Source organism: Drosophila kikkawai, chromosome 2L, assembly GCF_030179895.1.
Source record: "Drosophila kikkawai strain 14028-0561.14 chromosome 2L, DkikHiC1v2, whole genome shotgun sequence".
In the NCBI taxonomy this organism is placed as follows: Eukaryota; Metazoa; Arthropoda; class Insecta; order Diptera; family Drosophilidae; genus Drosophila; species Drosophila kikkawai.
Window position 1 is genome coordinate 9,945,322 of NC_091728.1, and position 25,941 is coordinate 9,971,262.

At 39.1% G+C, this 25,941-nt stretch overlaps 2 protein-coding genes across 3 annotated transcripts; one reads left to right on the top strand and one right to left on the bottom strand.

Moving 5' to 3' along the window:
- On the bottom strand, positions 1-25,941 carry Pgant2 (polypeptide N-acetylgalactosaminyltransferase 2). Of its 2 annotated transcripts, none has more exons than XM_017177552.3 (8): positions 25,923-25,941; positions 20,492-20,702; positions 3,513-3,764; positions 3,089-3,300; positions 2,848-3,014; positions 2,066-2,753; positions 1,688-1,860; positions 1-1,431 (listed from the first exon to the last, which is right to left on the bottom strand). In XM_017177552.3, the coding sequence occupies exons 2-8, from the start codon at positions 20,576-20,578 to the stop codon at positions 1,130-1,132; spliced, it is 1,881 nt and encodes a 626-aa protein (XP_017033041.1). In that variant the 5' UTR covers positions 20,579-20,702; positions 25,923-25,941; the 3' UTR covers positions 1-1,129. The 2 variants fall into 2 exon arrangements, with proteins under 2 accessions (XP_017033041.1, XP_017033040.1); XM_017177551.2 differs by lacking the exon at positions 25,923-25,941 and adding an exon at positions 21,690-21,861.
- LOC108082220 (uncharacterized) lies at positions 6,868-7,591 on the top strand. Its single transcript, XM_017177554.3, has one exon. The coding sequence runs from the start codon at positions 6,905-6,907 to the stop codon at positions 7,454-7,456; it is 552 nt and encodes a 183-aa protein (XP_017033043.1). The 5' UTR covers positions 6,868-6,904; the 3' UTR covers positions 7,457-7,591.

Below are 25,941 nucleotides of genomic sequence, written 5' to 3' on the forward strand. Positions count from 1 at the left end.
TTTGTTTTTAATGTTTTTTGTTTTCATTTATTGTTTTTCTTTTTGTGGCATTTCTAGTTGATTTAAATTAAAAGTTCACTTTTAATCATTCTTTTTTTTTTTGTCGAGTATACGCCTTGTACACACACAAACAGATACACAATATTTGGTTTTGTTTTCTTCACTCCTCTTCGATTTTTTGTATATTTTTTTCCTTTAATTATTCGCATTTTATCAGCCATACAATAGTACAAAACAAGAAATTTATGTGAAAAATACGCCTGGTCTGAGATAAAAAGCGAATATATTTTCATTTGAAAACTTTAAATGATTTATGCGAATTGGAAATATCAAACAATCGATGACAAAACGCAGGGGTCAATCTGCTTTTCAATTTTTTCTTGGCTCTCGATAAACATTCAAACAATAATATCTGCTTCACATTATATACACATACATATTTCAAACCGCAGTTGTCAATGATTTAAATGATTTCACTTAGGTGTAAACTAAAACTAATGATAACATTTGATGTTTTATTTTAAGTACAAGGTTTTGAGAAGACTCTGAGCTTGGGTGTGGTTGGTTATCTGAAACGGACTATATGTGGACACTAATCTGTGGGGTTTTCGAATAGATCGTAATTGACTCGAATGAATGTGGGTGTGTTTAAGTGCTGTGCGGGAGTGCAAATTAGTTACAGTTCAGCTGCCAAAGGTTACTTTAAAGTATTATTTCACTTTCGTATAGTTTTTATACATATGTATACAAAAAATTAATCAGTCTAAGTACATTTTTTGTATAGTTTCCTCTCTCTCTCTCTCTCTGTTCAAGGTCGTGTATAACTTTAGCCCCCCGGAGCTGTTGATTTGAAGTGACAAAGTTGGCTGAAGAACTTGAACTTATTCCGAACAATATGCAGCTATAATATAATCCTGTGTGTAAGAGGGTGTGTCTGTGTCTCGGTGTCTTCCGTTCAGCAACAAATCAACATTGGGTAAATCATTACAAGTACACACATACAGTACACATACAATCCGCATCGCGTAGGTAGGCCGCCTCCTCCTCCCCCCATCGACTTGCACATATATCACGACCGATCTGCTAAATCATTATCTCCAGCTTAGCCTGGCCCGGCCAGCTCTCCCTCTCACGCGTACTTGCCGAAGGACCAGCGCTGCGTGGACAGGGCGGAGTTGCAGTGCTGGGCACTCACTCCCTGCTGCGCCTGATCCCGGGTGTCCAGGCAGACGTTGATCTTGTGATGGCGCACCAGGCCGCCCTCGCGCATGATCCATCGCTGGTTCTCCGAGTCGTCACAGGCCTTCAGCACCACCTGGGAGCCGCGGGCGAAGGTCACCAGGGTCAGGCAGAGGTCGTCGTGCTTGATCTCGCCCCGCTTGGAGAAGGCCCATTCCTGATTGCCGCCAGTGTTGTGGCAAGGGAAAATACCTAAGGAAAGGTTAGGGGTGTATAGAAAGTAAGGGAAAATGTTTAATTACAAAATTAAATATTGATTATAACTTGATAATGGAATTTTGGATAAACAAAACAAATAAATAAAAGCTTTAAATGATTTTAAATGAATTAGAATGAGACATTTTATGACTAACATTATTTTAAGCCAAGAAAAATAATTAGCATTGAGTGACTTTAGGAATACTTTAGGATTTACTACTTTCACATATATTGTTAAAGTCACACTTACCCACGGTTCCGTCGATTAAGTGGCCCATTGTGTCCAAGCACTCGGTGCTATCCTGCCGGAATTGTCCCACCTCCTGTGGATCGGGGGCCTGCAGGTCAGGGTAGACATTCTCCAGATACCATTTGAATGGCTTGCAATGCAATTTCTCCTTCAAAGCCAGTCGGTCGTCAATGCTGGACGAGGATAAAAAGGACGAGTAGGGAGGAAAGAAAACAATGTGAAATAAATAACTGGGCTAACATATTTCTGCACTTGAGAAAATCCCAAAACATTTTTGCGAAAAAGAATATTTCAAGAATTTATCTAAAGTTATTTGAGCCTATTTTATATATTATACTTTTTCGTATAGAAATTCACAGTTATTTTCGGTGTACTCACTTGCCAAATGGAATGTTCTTGGCCAGCGGCACTGCATTGTAGTAGTGTTGCTTGTAGTCGTCCATCCAAACCTCCGCCGCTCGTCTCGTATTTCGCGCAAAGACATTGCCACTTCCGCCGGGGAAGGTGTACGGATGCCGCTTCCGGAAGACGTGACCCACACGGCTGCACGGGATGATTTCTAGGCTGCCGCCGCACTGCCACACACGGAACGAGATCTCCAGATTCTCGCCGCCCCACACGTCCATTTTCATGTCGTACTTGCCCAGCTTGTTGAAGTACGCCTTGTCGATGACGAACAGGCCGCCGGCAATCATTGGCGTCCGGATGGCCGTGGTGGGGTCATTGTGGCGCACAGCCCGCTCCGAGGGACTCAGGTATTCCCACTTGAAGATCAGGTTCCAGTCGAAGCCGCCGCGTAAATCGGCCGAAGCGCCGATATACTGGAAGTTGTCCATGCTAATCACATCGATAACGGGGCAGACCACGCGGGTGGGATCCTCGCGAACCCGTTCCAGCAGCGGCTCCAGCCACTGCTCGTTGCACTCGACGTGGCTGTCGAGGAAGGTTAGGACGCTGCTCACGGCAGCATCGGCGCCGCGAACGCGTGACCTCACCAGGCCCTCGCGCTTGTCGTTCCGGATCACCCGGACCTTGTCGATTTTGGCTAGCTCCAGGCCATCCTCAGCTGGAAAGTTAAAGGGTTATTTTAAATAAACAAATAAATAAATTATAAAAAATTCGAATAAGGTTAGTCTAATTTACAATATTTATTTACTTACGATGATCGCTGTAGTCATCCACTAGGACAATTTCGCGTATTAAGTGCTCGGGACTTCGATTGAGGACACTCACAATGGTTCTCAGCAGAGTCGACCTCGCCTCATTGTGGAAGGTTATAATGACACTCGTCTCGGGCAGATCTTCACGATATTTCTTGGTTCGACACCTGGTCATAAAAATGTTAAATTAAAATTACATAAAATATAGTTAATTAAGAGAATGTGCATATATTTAACCTACATTGGATTCCTGGTGTCGGGTATCTCCCGGTTACTGGGCAGAGCATCGCTGGCCTCCTGATTGAAGCGATTCCTGATGTAGGGATCTTCGCCATTGCGCAGGGCTCCCGCTCGTATGTAGCCCGCCTCATCGAAGTACTCGATTTCGGTGCCTCGCCCACTGGGAGCCACAGGTAATCGACCTCCAGGACCACCTGTTCCACCACTGAGACCCTGAAATGTATAGGAAATTCCTTGCATTAATTCTCTGAACTCTATACTTATTTAATTTTTAATTACAGAAATAAAACCAAGTAAAATACTTTCATATTAAATAAATATAAATCATAATTTAGGTAAGCTTCGGCCGGTGTAGAGTAAGCGAAGCCATAATTAAAAGCCAAAACTATTACGAAGAAAAATTTATTTCGCCAAAAGGTCATTACCTGAGATGTCTCTTCTAGGGCCACAATGCCATTCAGCTTCAGGCCGTGGACTGCGTTGCGCTCAAAGTCCTTTACGGAGCCGATTAGGATGACATTGCCGCCAGGATCGTCGGCCCCGCTGCCAGCTGCTCCTCCTCCGCCGGCCGGAGCCCATTGGCGGGCCGTGGAGGCTGCTGCCGCCGATGAGGAGTCGTCCTGGTACTGCTGCATGGCGGTGGCCACCTCACGTAGCCGCAGCGCTCGATTTTCCACCTAAAAGGACACAGAGCCCGCGGGACGGGGTAGACAAGTGCTTTAATTTATTTCTTTAATCTGCGCCACATTGGCGACGTTGACGCCCGTTCGGGGCAATAACTCAACTCAACTGGGAGCAATTGAAATGCACTGGAAAATGTGTGAACGACACTTTATTCACCCCAAAGTTGTATGCTTTAATTTTAAATAAATAATATAAATTATAATATACAATTTTGTAGTAAAAGTTATTATATTCACACAACCTTTGCTTAAATATTTTATATTATAAAACACTTAACATTTGTTTAGAGTGTAAAAGTATACAGCAAAGGGTTGGTGCTTTCGTGCAGGTCCTGGCAAAGTTTCACCAAAGTTTCCAGCTCGCAACACAACAGAACAGGACAAAACTGAACAGTTCGGGGCCCCAGAAGCAAACCATTCCCAGCAGTTTTCGTGTTTGCTCCAAGATTAATAATCTATAAATTGCAAATGTTGCCAGGGACCGGGAACCAGAGGCACAGACCACGACCCAGTTTGAACAAAGCCCCAGATTCCTGGCTAAAATAACATGAAAAGCCTTTCAAGAGAAAGGCCTAAAACAATTGTTTCCAGTGCCAACATATAAATTGTATTTAAAGAATACATTTTTGGTTAAAAAAAACTTTTCAAAGTAAACCACTTTTACCTCTTATTTAGTTACTTTTTTAATTTGCTAAGAATACACTTTTCTGAGAGCCTAAATTTACTTAAGTTTACTTCTTGGTTCAGTTTACTTTAATAAAAGATTCCTTTTAGGTAAATCACAAGACCAAGTCTGGCGACATTCAATAACCAGCGAAGTGAATGACAATGTGTCTGGTTCTATATAAAAGGCAGACAAAACCAGGTTAACAATGCCCCTGAGCAGACACCAAATCCCCATTCCAAAATAAATGAAGGATGCGGGGGAGACTTTTTTAGAGAGAAGCTTAAATAAATTATTTAAAAGTGCCCACGAAAATGCACAAGATATTAGAAATGGCCAAAGCTGTCGGGTGAGCTCTTGCATTTCAAGTGATTTACAGAAACCCCAAGGAGGTGTTTTCGTGAAAGGCTAGCTCTGTGCGTTAAAAATGCGTTTCGAATTGTGGCTAAAAGGCAACATGTTTCAAGTAAAACGAAACTCAAACTTAATGGAATGGGAAAGCCTCACAAAAGCAGGCAACAAAGAGAAACGTACTCAAAGAGCCAGAAAAAGCGCTCCACTTAAAATTAAAATCACGCATACGCAGCGTACGCAGCAAAGTCAGCTGAAAAAAAAAGAAATCGCTTTCAATACGCTTGCCACACATAAATCAGCGTTAGAAGAGCTGCCGATAAAGGAGCTCCTGACAAAACTCTTGACAAATAGATTCAACGCAAAAGGGCAATTAATAATCGTGCCGGGCCATAGAGCCCCAGACGTTTTCATTCAGAGCCCAGGAATTGGGTCACTGTTCGGCAGAGTGAAATGATTCATTTGTCAATTTAGTTGGGGTCAGTTAGTCGCAAAAAGCCCCATTCGAATTAGCTTGAAAGGGCTCTATCCTCACTTCTTTGAGTGGCAACAGCTGTCGCATCCCTTTTCTTGGTCTATCGATGGAGTTGGATTTGTTGAAAGCCTTTTCGAGTTCTTAAGGGAAATGAATGGATCATGCTTGGTTTAGTTTTCATTTAAGAGATTCTCGATTAAGATTTAAGGAAGATGAAATACTTTACTAAATGTTTTTTAAGACTTTATTTCTATTGGTTATATTTTCCATAAATTTATATTAATAATATCAAGAATTTCACTTGAAAAGCAATTAAATATCTTGTCTGTAGTCAAAACATCAAGGAAAAAGTTATTTTCAACCGGAAATTCTGTCAAATTTAAATAGTTATTAAAGACAGAATGGGAAACTTGCGGAAATTAGAATTCTTGCCATTCATTTCTGTATTCAGTTTCAATTTCCTCAAATCCTGTACATTTTGGTTCAATTTCGATTGCTTTGCCGGTGGCAGCAGTTTCAGTTTCACATGACAAACACCTTGGGGCGAGTCTCCATAATTAAACTGAAGTGCTTTGATCCAAATGGTGTTCCTAACTGGTTCATAAACCAATCAGATTACGTATACGCAGCGTAAACACAATGGAGTCTAGGGGGGCCAAGACGTAAGCCTTTAAGCGCCATGCCATCGGAAATGCATTATGCCATTGTGTGCCACAGGACCTCTTCACTCAAATGTGCAGAGCTATTTGGCATTTCAAATTTGCCGGAAAGCGAATCTTAATTAGTTTCATTGTTTGAAGTGGAAACTGTGGTCGCCAAATGGCCAGTTGAAGTGGGCGAGCATATGCAACCGGGATTAATGGCCAATACAGCCGATTGCCCACCCAATTAGGCATAAAGCAGCATCAATTTTCGGCTCCTTAAGAGGATTTATTTTTATCACAGGAATGCAAACTCTCCTCTCCATTTGCAGATTTATTCGTCCTTTGGGCTGGCAACTCCCATTGCAGGCCAAGTCTATATATAGCCTGCCTCAGGAGGGAAATGGCTGAAAAATTATGTGTCTGACGTCAAGAGAAAGATGATACTTGGCTTTTTATTTTCCGCCCACTCGAAAGGTCAAAATCAAGACTTCATAATGTCCAGTCGGAGCTCATCAAATTCTAGTTTGCTGCAGATTGTCATTAGCTATGAGCACAAAAAACTATCATCAACTTTATTGGCGGCGACAAGTTTGCGTCAAGTTAAACCAGAGCAACAAGTTGCCATTTATGTTTTTTGTTCGCAAGTTTGCCTCTTTGTTTTTGGTAAACTTGGGTTTATTGCTCGAGTTCAATGTCTGCAGCCAAATAGAGATGAAATAGCCAAGAAAAACAAATTGTTTGGTATTGAGTTCAGAGCCATTTGATGGCACTGATTGTTTTTTGGGGTCACAGAGAAAATATGAAAATGTCCAAAGCAGATTTTAAGGCGAAAATGGGAAGCTGTGTCTGTCATTCAAATGACTTGTTAGCAGTGCTTTTTAATAAACCCCAGAGACAGACTTAATTAAACTATAAAAAATTTCGATGTATATATTTTTGAGACTAGTAGACCATTCCTATCAACTCAGCCAGCTGTTACATCGACTTCGCATAGCCCCGAATGATTTCTCTGCTCATACATCAAGCTGTAGACAGCCTAATACAAAATATATATCCAAAATTAAGAAGCCCTTGCCTTAGAATGGCCAACAATTTCATCCAGGAACTGCAGCAGCAGCAGGACTCACTGGATCCTCCGGCCGAGGCTTCAACTTTCGACTCGGACCACAAGTCGAACTTCTCGACCAAGTCGCTAGTCAATGACATCATTGGCCGATCCCTGGACCACCCTAAGGAGGACCCTAAGAAGCCTTCATCACGGATCTCCTTTCGAGCTCTGGCCCGTGTGGTAGTGGTGCTGAATAGAGCTTTCAAGGAGACAGTTCCCGAGAATGCCGACTTGGATTACTGGCGCAATCTGGCCCAGTCCCGCGGAGATATGAATTCGCGCTACTGTCAGGTCATCGAGATGCAGAGCAAGCGAATCCAAACCCTGGAGAACGATTTGCGCACTCTAATAGGTTTGGCTCGCGAGACCAGAGAGATGCTGGCCGAGATCGCCGAGGAAAAGCAGGACAAACAGGATCGAGGCGATGGTGGAATTACCTATTAGATTGCTGGTGGTACAGATTCGGATTTTCCATGAATGTGTTCTGGTATTTCAGTCAGAAATGTTTCTCTTTCAATACGGAATTGTGGTTAATCTCAGTTTTCATTGTACATTAAACGCTCAAGTCTATTGCCACTTTCCCTTAAAAAAAAATTTGCAATGAATGTATTTTCCTAATTGAGAATTTCCATTTTCTAATTAGTGACATTTTAAATGTTTTCCTAGTTCCTTTTAGTACCATTCTACCTTTTCACGATTTTAATTTGCTTGTATATGCTGTGTGTGTTAGTTGTCTCCCCTAATTCACTCAACCTTAACCATTATTTGGTTTTATTTTTCTGTCTGTTTGTTTAGCCGAGAGTGGAGCGGAGATTTCTTTAATCTCGGTTGGTGCTTCATGTTGGTTTGCTTTTTTCTCCACATTTTTCTACGGTCTGAGTCTGCGGCTGTGAGTCTCTGAGCGTGTGCAGTCTTCCAGCTGAATGATTTTCACATCGAAAGAGCCCGGGGAGCTGGGAAAAGCTCCTAACTGCATAATTTAGTAATTGGAACGTATCAAATTTAGTTTTCACCCATACCAAACAATACGAAAAATGCGAGAAATAAAGAAAACGGTGAACAAATGGCTATAACTTTATCATTTACTGCAATCTCGAGCTCAGGTTTGCCGTATCATTTTCTGCATTACGAATCGCAGGCCACTCCCAGGCTCAAAAAACACTAAGAACACAGTTAGGCCCAGCAGCAAGAACAACAAAATTCAATTAAAAGTCTACGCACGCAATTTGAAACCAAAAATATTGACAACATATACTCCTCTTGTCTGCCAGCCAGAGGAAAACAGGAAAAACCAAACAGCCATTCCGACCATTGAACTCGAACTTTGATCAAAAATTGTTTACGCCACATGACGAGGGCCCAGAAAATCTTGTTATTCAGCCTGTTGTTGGCCAGACAGTTTCGGTAAAAGTTTATTTAACCAAAAAGGGTCTCATATTTCGTGAGAATAATCAAAAAGTTTTTGATGCGAGTGTCTACTTTCTTTTGAATATCAATTAATAGTTGGTAAAATTATTCGGTTGATCGAAAGGCATATTAAAAAGGGTATTCTGTAAACTTATGCAGCTTGCAAGAGTGGCTGCTACAAAATAAATATATAAAAAATGTATCACCCAAAAAATTCCATAAAATAGAAGCTAAAACAAAGTTTCTCTTTAGCTTTTCCTCTTATTTTATTATTACCTTTGCTTACTGGCCATTTCCTTTTTAATTTTTATGATTGATTACAACACACAATTTCTCTAACCATCAAAAAGTTATAACTTGGCCTAGGAAAGAAGATGTTTATCAAACATTAATGACATTTTTCTTTGTTTTTTTTGTTTTTTGTGCAATTTGTGGGCCAACATTAAACCACATTTTAATGTAAACAAGAAAATGGAGACAGAGACAAAACCGATGATGAGTCGATGCTAAAACAAAGTAGAAAATCGTGTACCATGAAAGCGGCTCTTGGATCCTCTAAAAGCAAACAGAAACCATAATTATCTGTTATGTTTGGCCAACACCAGCGATGGATTGACCCAACAAGTTAATGGCCAAAACTCACATGTGATATGCTTGGGCCTTCCACCTACCCCGAAGCTGCCGCTGATGGATGATTGTGTGGCGGCAACTGCATCCACTGCGTTATGCAACTCTCGGCTGTGGCATGGAAATTGTGGGCCATGCCAACCGAATTGCGGCCGCATCAACGGCAGCAACAATCGCAAATTGTTTTGGTAGCAAAATTTGTGTGGCATCTTCGTAGATGGTTCCCCTTTCTGTACCCTGTACAAGTAGGGTTCAGGGGTGTATTATTTTTGTAATGGTTTAATATTGAATATTGAAGAAAACAAAGATTAACATATGCCTTGATATCAGAATTCATTCATTAAATAAATTTTTAAAAATCTAAATCACTCTTTGCTGATACTTTCTTTTATTTTTAGGCAACCAAACGATGGGTAGCAATGACAGGGGCTTCCTCATGGACAGCAGCTGCAGTGGCAGCAAACAAGTTTTATTTTATTTTTTGTCTTGCAAAACTATTAAATACATATATAGTTATTTGCCTCATGCCTGCGGCTTGATCTTCCTTTCTATTTTCTGTTAAGGTCAGGCCATAAATCAGTCATCAAAAGGAGCCTGAAGTTTAAGAGGCGTTGCAAATTTCGGTATGGATTATAGGTGGTCCTAATGTCATTTTCAAAGAAATAAAATCTAACTTTAGTTATGTTGTAAAACGTTTCTTAAATGATGGAATATCTGTCGTAATATAAACTAAAATCTTGCATGTGCCGAAGAGCAACACTTTTGAAAGTGTTGAGTATTTTCCAATTAAAATTAAAGCTGCTGCTGTGTCAAGTAAATCTTGCTTATGGCTCTTCCAGAGGCCTCCGATGCCAGCACTTGCTGGGGACCACAAACATTTGGCAGCTTGCAGCTTGGTGGCTGAGCAGATGAAGCTGCAATAAATTGCAAGTTGCAGCCAAGCGGCAGCTGTTGCATGTTTGAGGTCTCGCAGCCCGACTCTATGTGTGTGTCTGTGTGGGGATGTTTCTTGCCCTAATTGCCACTGAGAGTGACTTTGCCTAAGTGCCTACGACTTGTTCAACACCCAGCCCCCTAGCCACCGACAAGACACGGCTGCTGTTCCTGGGCTGCGACAAGAGATCTCTTCATAAAATATATTGAAGTGCTTTGCATAAATTTCGGTCTGTGACTCACAGCCAGACAATGGCTTATTGCATGTCTCTGGTCTGTGATCCCTGGCCTGGTCTTTGGGGGGCGGAAAGAATCGAGCCTAGCCTTTGACTTGTCGAAGAAAGAAAAGAAAATCAATTAAGGCCAACTGGGGAATTAGCCTGAGAAATTCACGCCTGCCAGCTATTAACTCACTTCATAATCAACTGGTGGCCACAAATGTGGGTCATCCATTTAAGGCGGACTTGAACCGAGCTCATATAGACAGAAGACAACTATAACAAATTATGGGCTCTCGCATTTGTATTGCGTTTTCCATTATGTCAGTGTCTCTATTTGTCTCCGTTTGATTGTCTTTGGTTGTTTTTCATTTGCTCTGGCAGTGAATAAATGTGTGACTCATGGGCAACAGAGTTTTCAATGATTAAGCACAAATGGGAATGGGAGTCCAGCAGCAGCTGGGAACGCCCTCGGAAAAAAGAAGGAACATAGAAGCACAGTGGTGGGAATGCTTAAGAGACGAATATTGTAGAGATGTAAGATAAATCATTAAAATGAAATTATTTATAAATATTAGAAATACAATATTTTGGGCCTTAGGATTTAATTAGATTTTTTTGTGGTTATTTCATACATTTTCTGAAGGCTATCTCTCATTTACCAAAGACACTCGCTCACTGTTCATCCAAATAGACCGGCACATGTCATCAGTCAGGCTAGGGTGAACCCACTCATGGTCTGCTGTCGGATATACAATCGCATGCAAAGAGATACATTCGAGACAGTTCAACAATCAGTTGATGGATGCACTATTTGCCAGAAGCTGGCGACAGTTGGATAGCAAAACACATCAAAAAAAAAAAAAAACAAAAAGAAAAGCAAGCTAGACTAGAAACCAACAAACAAATGAGGAGTCATATTAATGCGCAAATTTGTATCTCTCCTCTGGTTGCAGTGCAACTTTTGTTGCCATTTCAATGGGAAATGGAAAACGGTTCGCCCACATTTTAGGTGACCCCAAACACATCATCATCCTCATCATCATCATCATACTCATCTGGTGTGGTCAGTGTGCGGTCTTTGTTTATTTGCAGTGCCAATTGGTGTTCATCCATTTCAGTTGGCAAAGCTTTAATTAGGATATTAACCCAGCCAATGCGGCTAAATATTTAACCGCATTTCAATAAATGAGCCAATCGCGATTATCAAGCGGATTAAATATTTAATGTTTGACGCATTGCGGTGCTAATTCTAGGGCGTATTTCATTATGTTAGAGATTGTGGCGAGTTTTAAGGGAACCACATTTAGTTTTAATGAAGCGGCAATAGCTGATGATGAATTATTCAATTTAATTTGGTAATTATGGCAGATAAAGCTAATATTTATGACATGTAATATATGCCAATTTCATAGGCAAACCCGTTTCAAAAGCAATCATCGTTAAATGTTCGATGATTGCCCTTTTCTCTCAACCAACCACACCCACCAGAAGTCAGACAATATAACATAAAAAACTACAACTGTTAGCCAGTAAAAAAAGGAGAAGCAAACCAGTAAAAACTACACAATACGGAGGTGAATGCCACTGCTTAAGTGGCTGAAAATGCTCGAAAATCGCCACAGAAAACTTAAGATGGGGAAGGAAACATGCCTCAATACCAGGCAGTTTTTGGTATTCAGTTAGCTACGAGGAGATAAAATACAAAATAAAAAATAAAAGCCAACGGTTGCCCCGACAATTGGAGACAGTATTCGTATTCCATGCATTTGAATTGTCGTCGTCGGTTGGACTTTCTCGACTTGTTCAATTGTCTGCGCCGCTATTATCGCCGGCTTGTACTTTCACTTGCTTGGGCTTAAAGTTTATATATTTAAATGATCATCTTTGAATTGACATTTAAATGTATTTTGATCATGAGTCACGAAAGAAGGTCTCCTCGGAATCAAAATGTCAACAGGGTCTTTAAATTGGTTTCTCGTGAAAGTTGAATTTAACAATAAAAAAAAAGTAACTGATTGGGAGTTGAATTATAATTATATAAATAATAGCTAAAATCTAAATAGTATCTAAATATAATTTGCATTTGTGCTGGCCATTTGAAGGTCATCTAGTGATTCGTAACAATTAAATGGGTCAATTACTGACCCACATTATAGCAGCATCCCCACATTCCCACGCCGCATCCGGCGGTTTGCTTCTCAGCTTTGGCATCTGCCCATCATTAAATAATAATTATGTAATACCCAAAAAAATGCAACAACAATTTTGTTGTTTGTTTGTGTAATCGCCAGCAAGTAGCACTTAACCGAAGTGTTGTTATTTTAGCCTTTGTTTTCCTTTTCGCCGGCTCGTGGGCGCCACTGGACTCCCTCGACATGTGAGATGTTAACTGGTTGTTACGACGCTGTGCTGGATGTTGCGGATTTTGCAGGCCGCCTTCTCCTCCGGCTTCGCCCTCCGTTGTCATAATGAACTTGAACTTTATGACGCAAAACACGTTAAGTTGACGTTTCCGAGTGACGAGTGTTGGGCAAACACACAGGCTGTCTTGTAGCGTTTTATGTTTATTTTTGGAAACATAATTTTTCAGACGAGTCCCGGTTAAGTGGTGTTGGGTCATAAGAGTACATGTATATGTATTGTATGTTAGTTGGTCAAGTGGTTAAAGGTTAAGCCTTAGGGTGGCATTAAAGCGCATGTTAATAGGTTTTAAGACCTTGGACCTGGCTCTTATTGGAGTTTACAAGGTTCGTTGCACTTTTAATTAACACAAATGGTCTTAAGTTTTAGTTTCCAAAAAGGAATATGAGCCACAGATATTCCTTTTCATTTGAAAAGTGTATTTCATATATAATTTCTGTGAAAGTAAAGTTAATTTGAAATAATTTTTAGCTTCTTATGTTTTATATATTTGATATTTAAGTTGAAACCGGTATTTCCTTTGCTGACATTTAAAGAACACTCTTAAAGTTTATTTGAAACCAGCTTTCAGTGGCAGCTCTCCTTTGTCCGTTTTCGACAAAGAAAATGACTTCCCTGGCCGCATTTATCATTGTTATGCCATTTGTGGGTCTCTGCCACTGGTCGGAATAGGAAGCAGTCCAAACAAGTTGTAAAATAACAATAAAAATCAGCAATCGAAATTGAAAGTGGCCCAGAGGCAACTACCAAAAAAAATATGAACAATGGCGATGGCATCGTGACCGGTTTCGGGGCACGCACAAAATTTCAGTTTGGTTTAAGCGGGATTATTCGAATTTTTTAAGAATGGTTTGTTTGTTTGTTTGGTTTGAAATATATAAATTCAAGGTACTACAATTACAATTCCAAATTATTAAAGACTATATCAATTTCCCTGGGTCCAGTAATCCGAAATACAATATTTTTAGCATCCAAATTAATTTGCTGTGCAGACACACACCATCAGATCAGCGAATGATGTGGAGAAGACCACAAAAGGGTAAAATTGCTAAGCGAAACCAGACGACCTTGTCCCGATGCGTTAAGTTACGGTTATGGTTAAAGTTGCGTAATGGAAGATAGCAAGAAAAAGCAGAAGCCACCAAGAAAGCAAAAGCAGTTAAAGCCGCCGAAGAGGCCAAAAGCAGGCAGCCACAGCTGCAGCAGCTGTTGAAGCCAGTGCTAAGTCCAGTTAAAGGAAAAGCCTTTTCCTCATTTTGCAGTAGGTTCCTTGCTGTCATCTACAGTGGCCACAGCTGTCAGGGAAAAACCAGAAAAATCAACAGCAAAAGCATTTGTCGTTAAGGAAAAGCCTTCGATAGCTGACATTTTCAGCTGCAATTGCAGTTGAGGAAACGACAACTGAAACAGCAATATCTGCCAAGTAAACAGCGAATGCAGCACTGGAAATTACCAGGGAAAATTCAGTTGCTGTGGCTGTTAAGGCAAAAAGCCTCTGCAAAGGATGAAGCAGCAAAACCAGCAGCTGTGATATGGCTTTCGAATCAGTAACATCAGAGGTTCCAGCGAAACCGAAAGTTTAACAAACAAAAGCTGCAATATCATAAGTTTTTATATAGAACATTAGGCATAGTTCAGCCACAAAAGATGCTGCAACAAAGCCATGGATGTTACAGCATTGATAGTCGAAACGCAACAGCAACATTGCGAGCAACTTCGAACAACATCCCCCGCGGCCAAAGCAGCAGCAGCCGGCACACATGGTCAGCTGGTCGGAAAGAGAGGCAATGTAGAGGGACAGATAACCAGTTTTGGTTTAGGCCCATTCAAAAAATATATATCCATAGCCGGTTGGGCGAGAAGTTTGTCATTTACGCTGACTGTGACCTCCAATCTCAACCTCATGCCGCTTTCCCCTTAATCCCTCAACCGAAAATTAGTAGACAAAAGCAAAAGTCAGGCCTGTATGCAGATAGGCATCGTTCCTTAATTATTCATAGTAAATCAAAGTGCTCATCAAATGCCAAAGAAGCAGCTGAACTTTGTAAATACCATACAGACTGGGCGAGTTTTGGACTCGGCTTCTACTTCTTCTGGCCAGTTGTCATTGAAAGCCGCAGCCCAAAACTGAAAAAGTCAACTCGACTTGCTTGATAAAATGCTAATTTGTCTGTCGTTAAATATAGATGGGCAACTTTATTTCTGTGGACTTTTGAGTGACCTGGCATTCTAAGAGGAATATAAAACTCAATGTAATTAAGACCATTAGCAGCCATGGATTAATTGGAACACTCTGTTCTTAGAAATCGAAAAACTCTTCAAGCGAAGTCAACATTTTCAAATTAAATTTCTGAATCTTCTTTTATCGTTCTGCTTTCGTCATCATCTCTTAAAAAAAAAACCAGTTCGATTTCTAAGCCCGATCATTGCCGTCTATTGAACTTAATTGAAATTAATTTCCATCGACCAAAATGTTAATTTCAAGAGAAAATTACTTTTGTATTTTTTGCTGGATCTTTGGGATTCTTTTGAAGTGAGTTTTTTGTGGAGTGTCAACCAGAGCGTAACTTGCTCTGTCACGCGAATGTTTAGTTTGCTTTTTGCTTCACAGCCAAGCGGATTTATTTACTTATTATACATACATCATCTGGTCTTTTTTTATGGTCCAATCCATGATGTGCATAGCTATAAATCGAATTCATGAGGCGTTAAGGTCTTTGAAAGCATTTTAGTTTGAACTTGAAATATTTATAACACCAACGTACACTTTTTTCGCTACTGATTTTTATATATCTTTTTTTTGGCAAGGCCATAAAAGTTAAATGGCAGTTGTTATAATAGATTTTCTTTTTACATATGAGATCGCAGGCGTTGCTCGACAGGAAAAACTTCTGGAAAAAGTTTCTGGCCGAATTTGCATTTATGATGGCATCATTTGCATATGACCAACGATGCTGGGACATCTTCGAGTGTCAAGCAGATGGAAATTATGGCAATGTGCAGAGCCACAGAGAGTGGGTTTTAAAATACTCAAGAGGAAATTCTTGACGGAAATTAATTCTTAAAATACTTTTAGTAAACACTCTGCTGTAAATCTCATTCACTTTCTTTGAAGCTTCCAATTTAAATCCGTTAAAGAAACCACCAAATCCAAGCGTGACCCCAGATGCGAGTGGAAAACTTTAGTCGCAAAAGAGAAAGTTCAATTTCATAGACTATGTTGAGAAGCTGCGGGAACTCCAAAATGGTTAACCAAAGTAATTAAGGCTCAAAAAAGAAAGAGGGCGATAACTAATCAATCGGTTATGTAACCAACGCCCCGCTGCTAACAATTACATTAAATTAAATGTGTGATTGACTTGTGTGCAAGTTTTTTATTTATTTTCCTTTAAGCCCCATTTTGACGCTCTCGTTTCGATTACGAATCAAGTCTTTTAGATGAGATGGCAGAAAAACTGGGATATGGCCTAATGAATGAAATGTCATTGAATGGCAAAATGGAGAAAGATCGGGGTGGTTTGAGAAATTAATGGTAAGAAAAAACTGTAGGTGATTTTATGAGATATTTTAATAATTTTTATTATCATATATTGCCTGTTGGATTGGCTCTTAACCTGACTTCTTATCACTGCTTTGAAAAATCCCCAATTCACTTGACTGAAGACTATCACCTAAATCTATTTTAAAATCCGAGTACTTGAAGATTCTGTGCTAAACAAAGAATTGCTCGTTAAACCTATCTCGCCATGATCATAAATATTTGATAATGTCAAACTCTAGTCTTGCAGCAGATCCCCAAGCAAGCCTAATCTTATCTGCAATGTTTGTGGCTTTAATTTAGCTTGTCCCAGGAATACTTTAATAATTAAACGTGCTTCGGAGCAGTGGACAGCTTATCAAAAGTGGGAAAAATCACTAAAAAAACACCATTGGCCAACAGTAAAGTGCAGTGAGTGGACTGTGGCAGCATTTCCTGCATTTCGCAGCGCAAAAAAAGTCAAATAAATCAAGTTTACATGAAAAATTATTTCGTGGCGCAAAGAAGATGATTGCTGTGGGGATTCCGGAAGGAAGGGGCCATGTCCACAAGTGGCTGAAACTCCACTCCTGATGATGATGATGATGATGATGATGACGTCGAAGCGAGAGCCTGTAGAGTTCGCTGTGTGTGTTTACACTCACCGACATTTACGCACAAACACACACCACAGCAGGCATCTCCATAATCGGCTTCATTTGTGCAGATTTACGTTTTCATTTTAAAAAGCACTCTGCTTTGCTTGCTGCCTTTTTGTAATTATTATTTTCCGCAATTAAAAAATCATTGCAAAAGATCAAAAGTGTAATTAACAGAGGTCATTATTGCATTGTTCTTTCACACTTATTAAATGTGGGTGCACATTGCATGAATGCCATCAGTTTTTAATATAATTTTGTTTACCCAGTGCTTGAGGGAAAACCCTGTAACGCTTGGTTACGAGGTTCGGTGGCGCCGCCTAGGTGTCAGAGGCAAATTTGCGGATAAGGGCGTACGGTACAGTGCCATCTGTCGGCAAATCCGAGAAGGTCTTGGGATGGAAATGAAATGGTTAAGAGAAATTAGCTGGGTCAATCTCTCGTCTTTCACCCGAAGGGGTGCATCTTCGGGAGGCGATCGAAGGTTCCCGCTGGCGTGAGGGCGCGACGGTCGGCCAAATTGATTCTGGCGGTGCTATTAAGCAGATCGGCCGCAGCTCTGCAGATTGAGCTTTAAATTTCATTTTTGTTGGTGAAGAGAATATTTTTTTATTTTTTTTGTGAATTTATATTGGACCCCTATTGGAGTTGGAATCGACTCACGGTGAGAGTGAATAAGTGGTTTTAAAAAAAAAAGCTGTGTCCTAAGTTTTTATCGCTTAGGAATCTCGGAAGCGGTCAATTTCCTCGGCGCCAATATTGGTCAGCGCGAAGCGCCAAGGCGAGGGCGCAGCGGGGGAAGCAGACAGAGAGAAGACCGCCAATAGCGGTTCCATCCAAGCGCGAGAGAAGAGCGTCAGCAAGGCGGAGGAGCAAATTTCACCGTTGATCTCCGCAAAGCGGAGGAGCCGATAACGTCACCCCCTCTTGCCACCAAAGCATCAGCCAAATTTGGCATAGGCGGAGTAACCGCTGCTTTTGTGACTTTTTCTTTTTGAGCCGATGGTTGTTGTTGCGATGCAGTAAGCAGTGAGAGGGAAAGCAGAAGGGAAAATTAGATCAGCGATCAGCCGAACCCATATCGTCGGCGAGATGCTGTAGAAGCTGGCGAATTTGCAGAATTAATTTAATTTTATTTTATTTTTTTTGGCGTACTTATATGTTTTTTTTGTGTAAGTTTTAGTGGGGAGCCAAGAGGGAAAAAAGATAGGCCGGTGACATAGGGAGAGTGTTGAGATTAAATAATAAAAAAGAAAAGAATATGCAGGGTGAGATTTTCGGCAGGGTTTAAATAATATTCGTTCCACACAGCCTCCCCATCACATCTACGCGGGAAAGCGCTTTCTTCGCTGGAGTTACAAAAAGGGTGAGTGAAATACAGGTGTGTTTTCAAATCAACCAAAACCTGACCGAGAGTTAAAGGTCCCATTTTTTTAAAAGAAAATAATGAAAGCGTAACCTATACAAAAAAGAATAAAATAACTAATACACAACTTAGCTCCTCTGTATGTCCCTCGGTCCCGTCTATTTTCTTCTCTGCACAGGGAAAATTTGGCTAATACTCGATGCCAGTTTAATGTTAGGGTCGCTGAAGATTTTTAATTAATTTAATTTTGTCAATTTTAAGCCCAGAAACTAATGCAGGCAAATAAGGAAAGAATATTTTTTTAGGTTTTTTTATTGCTCAAATAATACTATACCGCCTAAGTTTTAAGATTTTTAATTTAAAAAGAAAATTTTGCAGCAAATGTCTTTCAAGATCTTAATATTCAAAATTCAATTTAAATGTTTACTTTTAAGGAAATAAATTTTATAATGTTTTAATTTTTCTTTGTTTTGCCTTCAGCTAGCTGATTCTCCTTGGGGATGCCTTAGATAGGTTTTGAGAAGGGGCCATCGGATGAGAGCTGGAGAGCGATGGCCAAGGAAGGGAGGGTGAAGCCACTCCAATTCCACCAGGAGTGAGCCAAGATACCGATGAATGTAGTTACCAGTAATTTTTCCCAGTGTATGTGTTAGTGTTTGGTTCCATAAATTTTTCGTCGTAGCACGCAGAATGTAAAAAATTATTATTCGAACATAGGGCGAAGCCTAGGAGGGCAAGAATACCACCCATATAGCCGACGAGCCCCAGCCGGGTCAAAACGCGTGCGCCCTTCTAGACTTGAACAACTGCCCACGGTCGTTACAACCCTACATTTTAATTTAATAAGATTAAAGAATTTGATGTACTATAATTTAAATTAAGCAATTCATCATAAAGGGTATTTCTGAAGTAACTTTTTGCGTGGGCTTTCAATAAAATTCCTACTTGGTAATGTTTCATTTTAAATTTTCGACTTTTCTTAAAAAAACGGTTTCAGTTCAGTTGTTTCTGTTGGTTTTGTTTTCTTTTTTTTTTTGGTGTGAAATATTCTGTAGATAACAGAAACGCCATGAATGCCACAGCATCTTTCAAAGTGGGCAATAAATTAAAAGGGTTTTTTGTTAAACACTCTTAAAAAACATTTTATAAAAAGTGCTGTGTGCAATGTTTTCAGGAATTTATGTATGTATGTATGCTTTCAGTCACTTTGTAGTTGCTCCCTTTTTTGTATTTATTTTATTGAGTATGTAATTCTGTCCTTTCCGCACGCTAGCAAAATAAAATACAGAAAAAAATATATGTATACATTTGAAATTGCTGAAATAAATTGACATTTCGCCTCGTCGTCTTTCTGTTCGTGCTGAAGTATATTTGTTTTTTTCTTTTTCTACAGAAAACACAAATGAAATTTTCTATTATTCTTGTGGCTTGGATAAATAAGTAAGCAAAACAAGCCAAATTCAATTGAAGTACACGTGTGTAACTGACAAATACAATTTAAAGCCACATAGTGAAGTTATTTGAAATTAAATTCAAGGATATATGTGGGTGAATTCTAATTATTTTTATAAAGATACCCAAAAGTGGAGCACATTAACACTAGAAAAACAACCTGTTTATCAGATCTCTTTACCCTCAAAAACTGTCTAATAAATATCCAAAAAATATGGCTTAAAATAAGCATATGACAAACCAAAAAAAAAGAAAAACCTAATTAAAACTTGTAAAGCGACAAAAATACAGTTGGCCAGAGGAGATGGTGGCACCTGGCGGTACGTGAGGCTAATTATGTGGAGAGGGTACTATATATGCAGGCACGTTAGACGACAGGTGAGAGGGTGTGAAAGAGGAAAAGAGAAAACAATGGAGTATCAAGACGGTAGCAAATCCAATAATTACTATGCAGGGTGGCATACGCAATGGAACTCTCCGATGCCATCATCGCAGTGTTTGTTAAAAAAGATGATAATGATGACTCAAGCGGAAGAGGAAGAAATGGTGGCAAAGGGTGGATACAATTTTAAGTTTATAGTTAGCTTATTTTTTTCGCCAGGTATTGCATGATCTGAAAGGTAAGCTCAAAAACGGCTCCCATCTTGCAGAGACACCACAAAAACAAAAAAAGAGAACACCTGGTCAAAAAGGAAAATGAAAGTGACGCCGCATAGTTGAAGGCAGGTGAGAATAAATGAGCTCATAAGTACTTTTTGTTTGGCTATTGGACATGTTTAAAGTGTTCAAGTGCATTTAGAGTCGGTCCTAGTTGAGTTATTACCACCGATACAATCTCTGAACTTTTTCCTTAAGTTGTACTTCCCCCCGACTCACCTTCTCCGTGCTGGACTGGAAGTAGTAGACCATCACAAACATCCAAATGATGCTCACGAACACGATCAGTTTGATGTTGCGACGCATTTTGGAGAGCTTTAATTTATATTTTTAACTCCTAATTGGGTTGAGGACGTATCACGTTCACTGCGATATTTAATTATTTACTTTTTGGTGTTGTTGTTTTGGCAAATGAATAATGCGATTTTCACTATTGGCGGTAAAAGAGATAGAGAAACATTGGGATGAGTGAAACAAATATATGTATATAATTTACGTATCCATTTCAATTGTTTTTCGTTCTATTTTTCATTTTGCACTGTTTCCAATCATTTCCATCTTCACTTCATTCGTTTGCCTTAATTGTGTTTGCGTTTTAATTGTTTAACTCTGCTGAATATTCAATTGGATTTAATTAGGCCTCCGATTATCAGCAGCTTTAAATGGTTTTGTCGTTTAATTCTCTCTCTTTCACATATAATTTGCCCACGGGGAATTTCTGGCAAATGTTTATTTAAAGTTATTGAGTGTATGTCTGTGGATGTATTTAATTGCACGAGGACAGATAAAGAGCTGAGGGAAATTATTGTCATTAAAGAAGCGATTAAATAATCATTAAATATGAAAATCAACAGTATTTTTAGTGATTAAATGAAAGTAAAGTATGTTGATTTAATTATAATTTTTAAAAGATGTGCAGCCCATTCATAACATTCTAACCTAGACTATTTCCACAATTTATCTAATCCAAAAAGTCTTATCGGGTAAAAACACAATTAGAACCCGATAAGAACCCCAAAACACACATAAACAAAGTTGATCTATTTCCGAATGTTAAACGATTCTCAGACCATTCACTGAATTACATCACACGCACTTAATGGATGCTAATTAAACGCTCACAAAGCCGAAATTGGTAACGTTTCATTTGGTTTATTTTTGGGACTGTCTCTGGGAAAAGGGAAAGTAAGCAGCAGCTGCTTAGCTGTTTTTCAAGCAGTCAACAGTAGGCATTACGCATACGCAGCGTGGCCTGACGCTTGATAAGATAAGAATTGCCGCTTTCTTATAGCACAGTTGTAATGTTTTTTCGCGTGTAAATCAAGCACACACAAGAGCAAAATTATCACTGTGTTTAATGGCCATTCCGCACAATAACGCTCCAGCCATTCACTTGTTCTCATTATGACCGCTTTACCGTTTTGTCGATTATAACGACTGTTGCTAACACGAATCTCGAATTGCAATCGCTGCCCGTGGCAGCCGCGCTTTGCCACCAAAAAAGCCGTCAACTGTTCTTTTTCGGGGGCCTCGTAATGGGGAAATAAATGTAGAATCGGTATAATCGGAAGTGTGGACACGAAACAGACGGCGTCGCAGAGGCAAATGGCCAAAAAGCGCAGCGGTAGCGTGTATTTTATGCTGCCAGTCCAATTGGAACCAGACCGAATGGGTGTGAGCGTATAAGAGTTGCGTTCGCTGTGGCTCGATGGCAACATGTTCGATGCCGCCCCGGCTTGATAAAATTATTAGTTTTGTTTTTGTTTGTGTATAAAAAGGGTAAAACTTGGACAGATTCCCCTTGGTTTATAATAGGTAAAGTTGATCGAGAACTTGAAGCAGAAGAAGCCCGTGGTCTGAGGTTTATTTTGGCCTGGCCAAGATGATAATGAAAGTCTAGAAGTCCAACTTTATGAATTTAAATTAGCACTTTTGGTACATCTCCTGTTGCTGTTTGATGGAAAGCAAAACAGCGATTCAAGTCGAAAAGTTTTCAACAGAGAAAAGCGCAAAGTTCTAGGAAATATATTTATATTGTTGCAGTTTCTTGTTTATAAGACTTCTTAAGTTTTATTTAAAGTGCTAACTATGCTTAAAAAAACAAAATTATAATTTTATTTTAAATTCCAAATGACATTAAAAACGTATTTTTATTTTAGTTTTACTATTTCACAATTATTCCTACTCTCAAAGTTTATATTGCATTTTAGTTTTATAGAGAAAAACTTTTTGTTGGTTTTAAATTAAAATTTTAAACGAATTTGTTAATTGCTGGGAGGATTTACCCAACATTTTATGTTCTAATTTCAGAAAAAGTTATAGTTTAGTTCTATTTAGCATAAATAAATCATTTGGCAGCCGCTTATGTATGCCTGCCAGCTCGCTTACATTTTTATTTATTTCCCTCTAGCCAACATTAGTTTTATTTCTGTTTCGTTTTTTTTGTTTGTTCACTTTTAATGCAGTTTTTGTGCTTTGGATTTTTAATTTCGTCTAATGAAATATTCATTTAAAATTGGTGAAACAAATTTCAATTATGCAGATTTGAGTCAGGCACCAAAAAAGCGAACAAAACTTTGGATTCTGGCAACAATGGGATATAGCCTTTTTTTGAAGGATCTTTCTCGTGTGCAGTTGGTGGAAAAAGAGATGTGTGTGCTTCACTTATAAATAGCGTATGTGGAGCAGTCCGAAAAAAGGACATGGGTTAGCAGGAAGGATGGACAAGTGGTCTCCTTCGCCGGAGTCCTGTTCCGTCCGCTTCGTCCATTTAAATTGGCTTAAAAACTCAACGAACAGGCAACAAAGTCATGAATATGCACACAGACAGTAGAAAACAACAAGGCAACTGAAGAATACTCGAATAATTACACAAACACAAATGCACACAAATAAAATACGTAGGAATGGGTGGGGATGGGAGGGATTGTGCCTGGGTTTAAACATGTATGCTTGTGTGTCTGTGTGGGTATTCCATTAGGCGTAATTAGAGCATTTAGCATCGGGGAAAAAGTTAAGAAAAGCCAACAGCAGAAACTGACAGATTCAGTAGGTTCTCCGTACTGCATACATACATATGTATGGATGGTATGTGGGGGCATGCAGCACGCTCAGATACAGTTAGCCGGAGTTGCACACGCATACCCAGAGCATTCTGGCAAGTATTTGCACACATGCATGATTGCTCTTTTACCACTCAGACAATTAACTTAAAGTTGGCAACGGGCAGACGGCAGAATGTCTTTCGGAACTGGTTCAAATGTTGCCTTCAAAGTCTCAGGGAAAATATAGAGCAGACTTGTAAAATAATAGCTATATAGCACAAACAAAACTGCTCTTATTGTAATTTCTTTAATAATAAATATTATAGAATATAATATAATTCATTAAAGTTTGTAGAATGGTCAGAACATTCAATGTACCAAAAAAGTATGTGTGAAGTTCAAATCTTTCATTAAAATATAAAAAAAACTATGTTTGTTGTGCTTCTACTTTTGGTGAATATACTTTTTTTACTTTAAACATTAAAATGGTATCTATTAGTTTTAAAAATCGATATTAAATTCAGTTCTAAGCCATTAAATAGCGATTTTTAACATAGAAATTTTATTAAATATCACGTATACGACTAGTTGACCAACGCTTTGAATATACATAGGTATATATTATTTTCATCATTTGTCTACAAGTTTTGTATTATTAATTATATAATATTTTAATATAACTGAACTAGTTCTCCTGCGATACACCCAGAACTTTTTACAATTGCAAAGCCACAACCTAGTCTCGCCCCGACTTTCGGCTCAAGTACGATAATTAAAACTTGGCTAAATGTGGCAGGCAGCTTCCTTGAGATGGGGTTGAACCACTCGAACAAGGCTTTTAGCTACTGACTCTGCTTCTTGGGCTCCTGCTCCTGCTCCCTCTATACTCGTGATCCTGCTTCGTTATTATGGGTGGCTTCGCCACATCCATTTGATTGCACACCATTTGCAGCACAAACGCACATATGCGCCCCACCTCGGCGTAGGGGAATCCCAACTGCACTGTACATTTAACTGTCGTCGTCGTTTCCTGCATTCTGTATATGAACTTTATAGTGTGTGATGCACTGAGATTAATACTTTTAAAATGCATTTCCTTGAATTTTTATGAAATATTAAAAATCAAGAATGTTTAAAAAACACTTCAGTGAATAAAAGTAAAAAGTTTAGAAAAAGTATTAATCTATTTATATTTATATCAAATAATAATAAAAATTAAACATCAAAATTGCAATAGGTTTATATTTTTATGCAGTGTATATCTTCACTTATTGTCCCCTTTTAATCCCCTTGCCATCTGCATCACGGAAATCAAAGTATAAATGTATTTTGTCAAATGCTGGCTCAGAAGTTTCCTTTTCTAGCAGTCACATTCGCCTGCCTTCACAATCCTGCGGAAATGTTGAAAATATCATAAGGAGGCGTGATGCTGCCGCAAATTAATGCATAATTGCATTAGTCACTTCATTTTGTGGTAAGAGCAGCAGGAAGTCTTGCTTGCAACCGCCAAAATTTGTTGCAAATTAATGGCAAGCGGAAGGATAAGAGCAGGTGGAGTGCTAAAGTGTGCTTAATTTCCTGATAGCACACGTTGCCAGGGGGAGCCGATGACTGGCATTAAGTAGTAGAAGTGCACAAGGTAATTTATTGCAATTTGAAAGCGACTTGAGTCTGCGGTGGTCCTGATAAAAGGTTCCTTGACGATGATAATAGGCTTGGTAATGTGAATGCTCGGTACTTGAATTAAGAGATTCGGAAATTCTACAAATTTTATAGGATTAAGGTAAGCAGCTTATAAACATGCATGTTTGAAAGAAGGTTTTATACATTTAGGTGATTTCCGTTATTTTTCCGTGTTCATTGAGGTACATTATGAATGAAAATGTATAAGTAAAGGGCTTTAATTTACGGATTTTATATGATTAAAGCAAAAAAGTATCTAAGATGATTTAAAAATATTTTTTCTATACATTTTATATTTTTAATTAGCAAAAATATTGGTGATATTTGGGTGAATATTAATAATACATATATTTTAATTAATTTTGCTTTCATAATTTGTTTTGTAAACCTAAAAATCTAAAATTCTGAAAACTTTGAAAATTGTGTAGATTTGGTTTTTTAAATATTTAAAAAAATATAATAATGCCTGATAATTTATTTTAAATTTTATTTTTAAGCTTTATTATTTGTTTCCATTTAGTACGCTCTCTTATTCCTCTCTTTTTCGCTCTCTCTGCTTCGTTGCAACTTGCAATGCCGGCCTTGGCTTGCTCTCCGCCTGCTCTCTCACTAGCATGGGGTGGTGCTGGCGCTCTCTCCCGATTAACGGCGGCCAACCACTCTGCTCTCTTCCTTTCCCTGTCTCTCCTTCCCACAAGCTTCATAACAAACTGTCCATCAGCTGCTTCAGCCCCACTAAAGGCGTCGTTATTGTTGTTGTTGTTGACTTTTTCATTTGCTTTCGGCACGCGCTTCTTGGCGACTTTGTTTGTCTGCCTTCGATTTTTAACAAACAAAGTGCAGAATGCAAACGCAAACACAAACACAAACGCAAACGGAAAATGCAAATGCCTGAACATTGATTAGTTACAATTTTCGCTTACACATGAAATACGAATGAAC

Excerpts from the sequence above, each read along its gene's own strand:
- LOC108082220 (XM_017177554.3), top strand. The coding sequence starts at position 6,905 with ATGATTTCTCTGCTCATACATCAAGCTGTAGACAGCCTAATACAAAAT.
- Pgant2 (XM_017177552.3), bottom strand. The coding sequence starts at position 20,578 with ATGCGTCGCAACATCAAACTGATCGTGTTCGTGAGCATCATTTGGATG. Across the intron at positions 3,765-20,491 it reads TCCAGTCCAGCACGGAGAAG|GTGGAAAATCGAGCGCTGCG; the intron begins GTGAGTCGGGGG and ends GTGTCCTTTTAG. Across the intron at positions 2,754-2,847 it reads GGATGACTACAGCGATCATC|CTGAGGATGGCCTGGAGCTA; the intron begins GTAAGTAAATAA and ends TTAACTTTCCAG.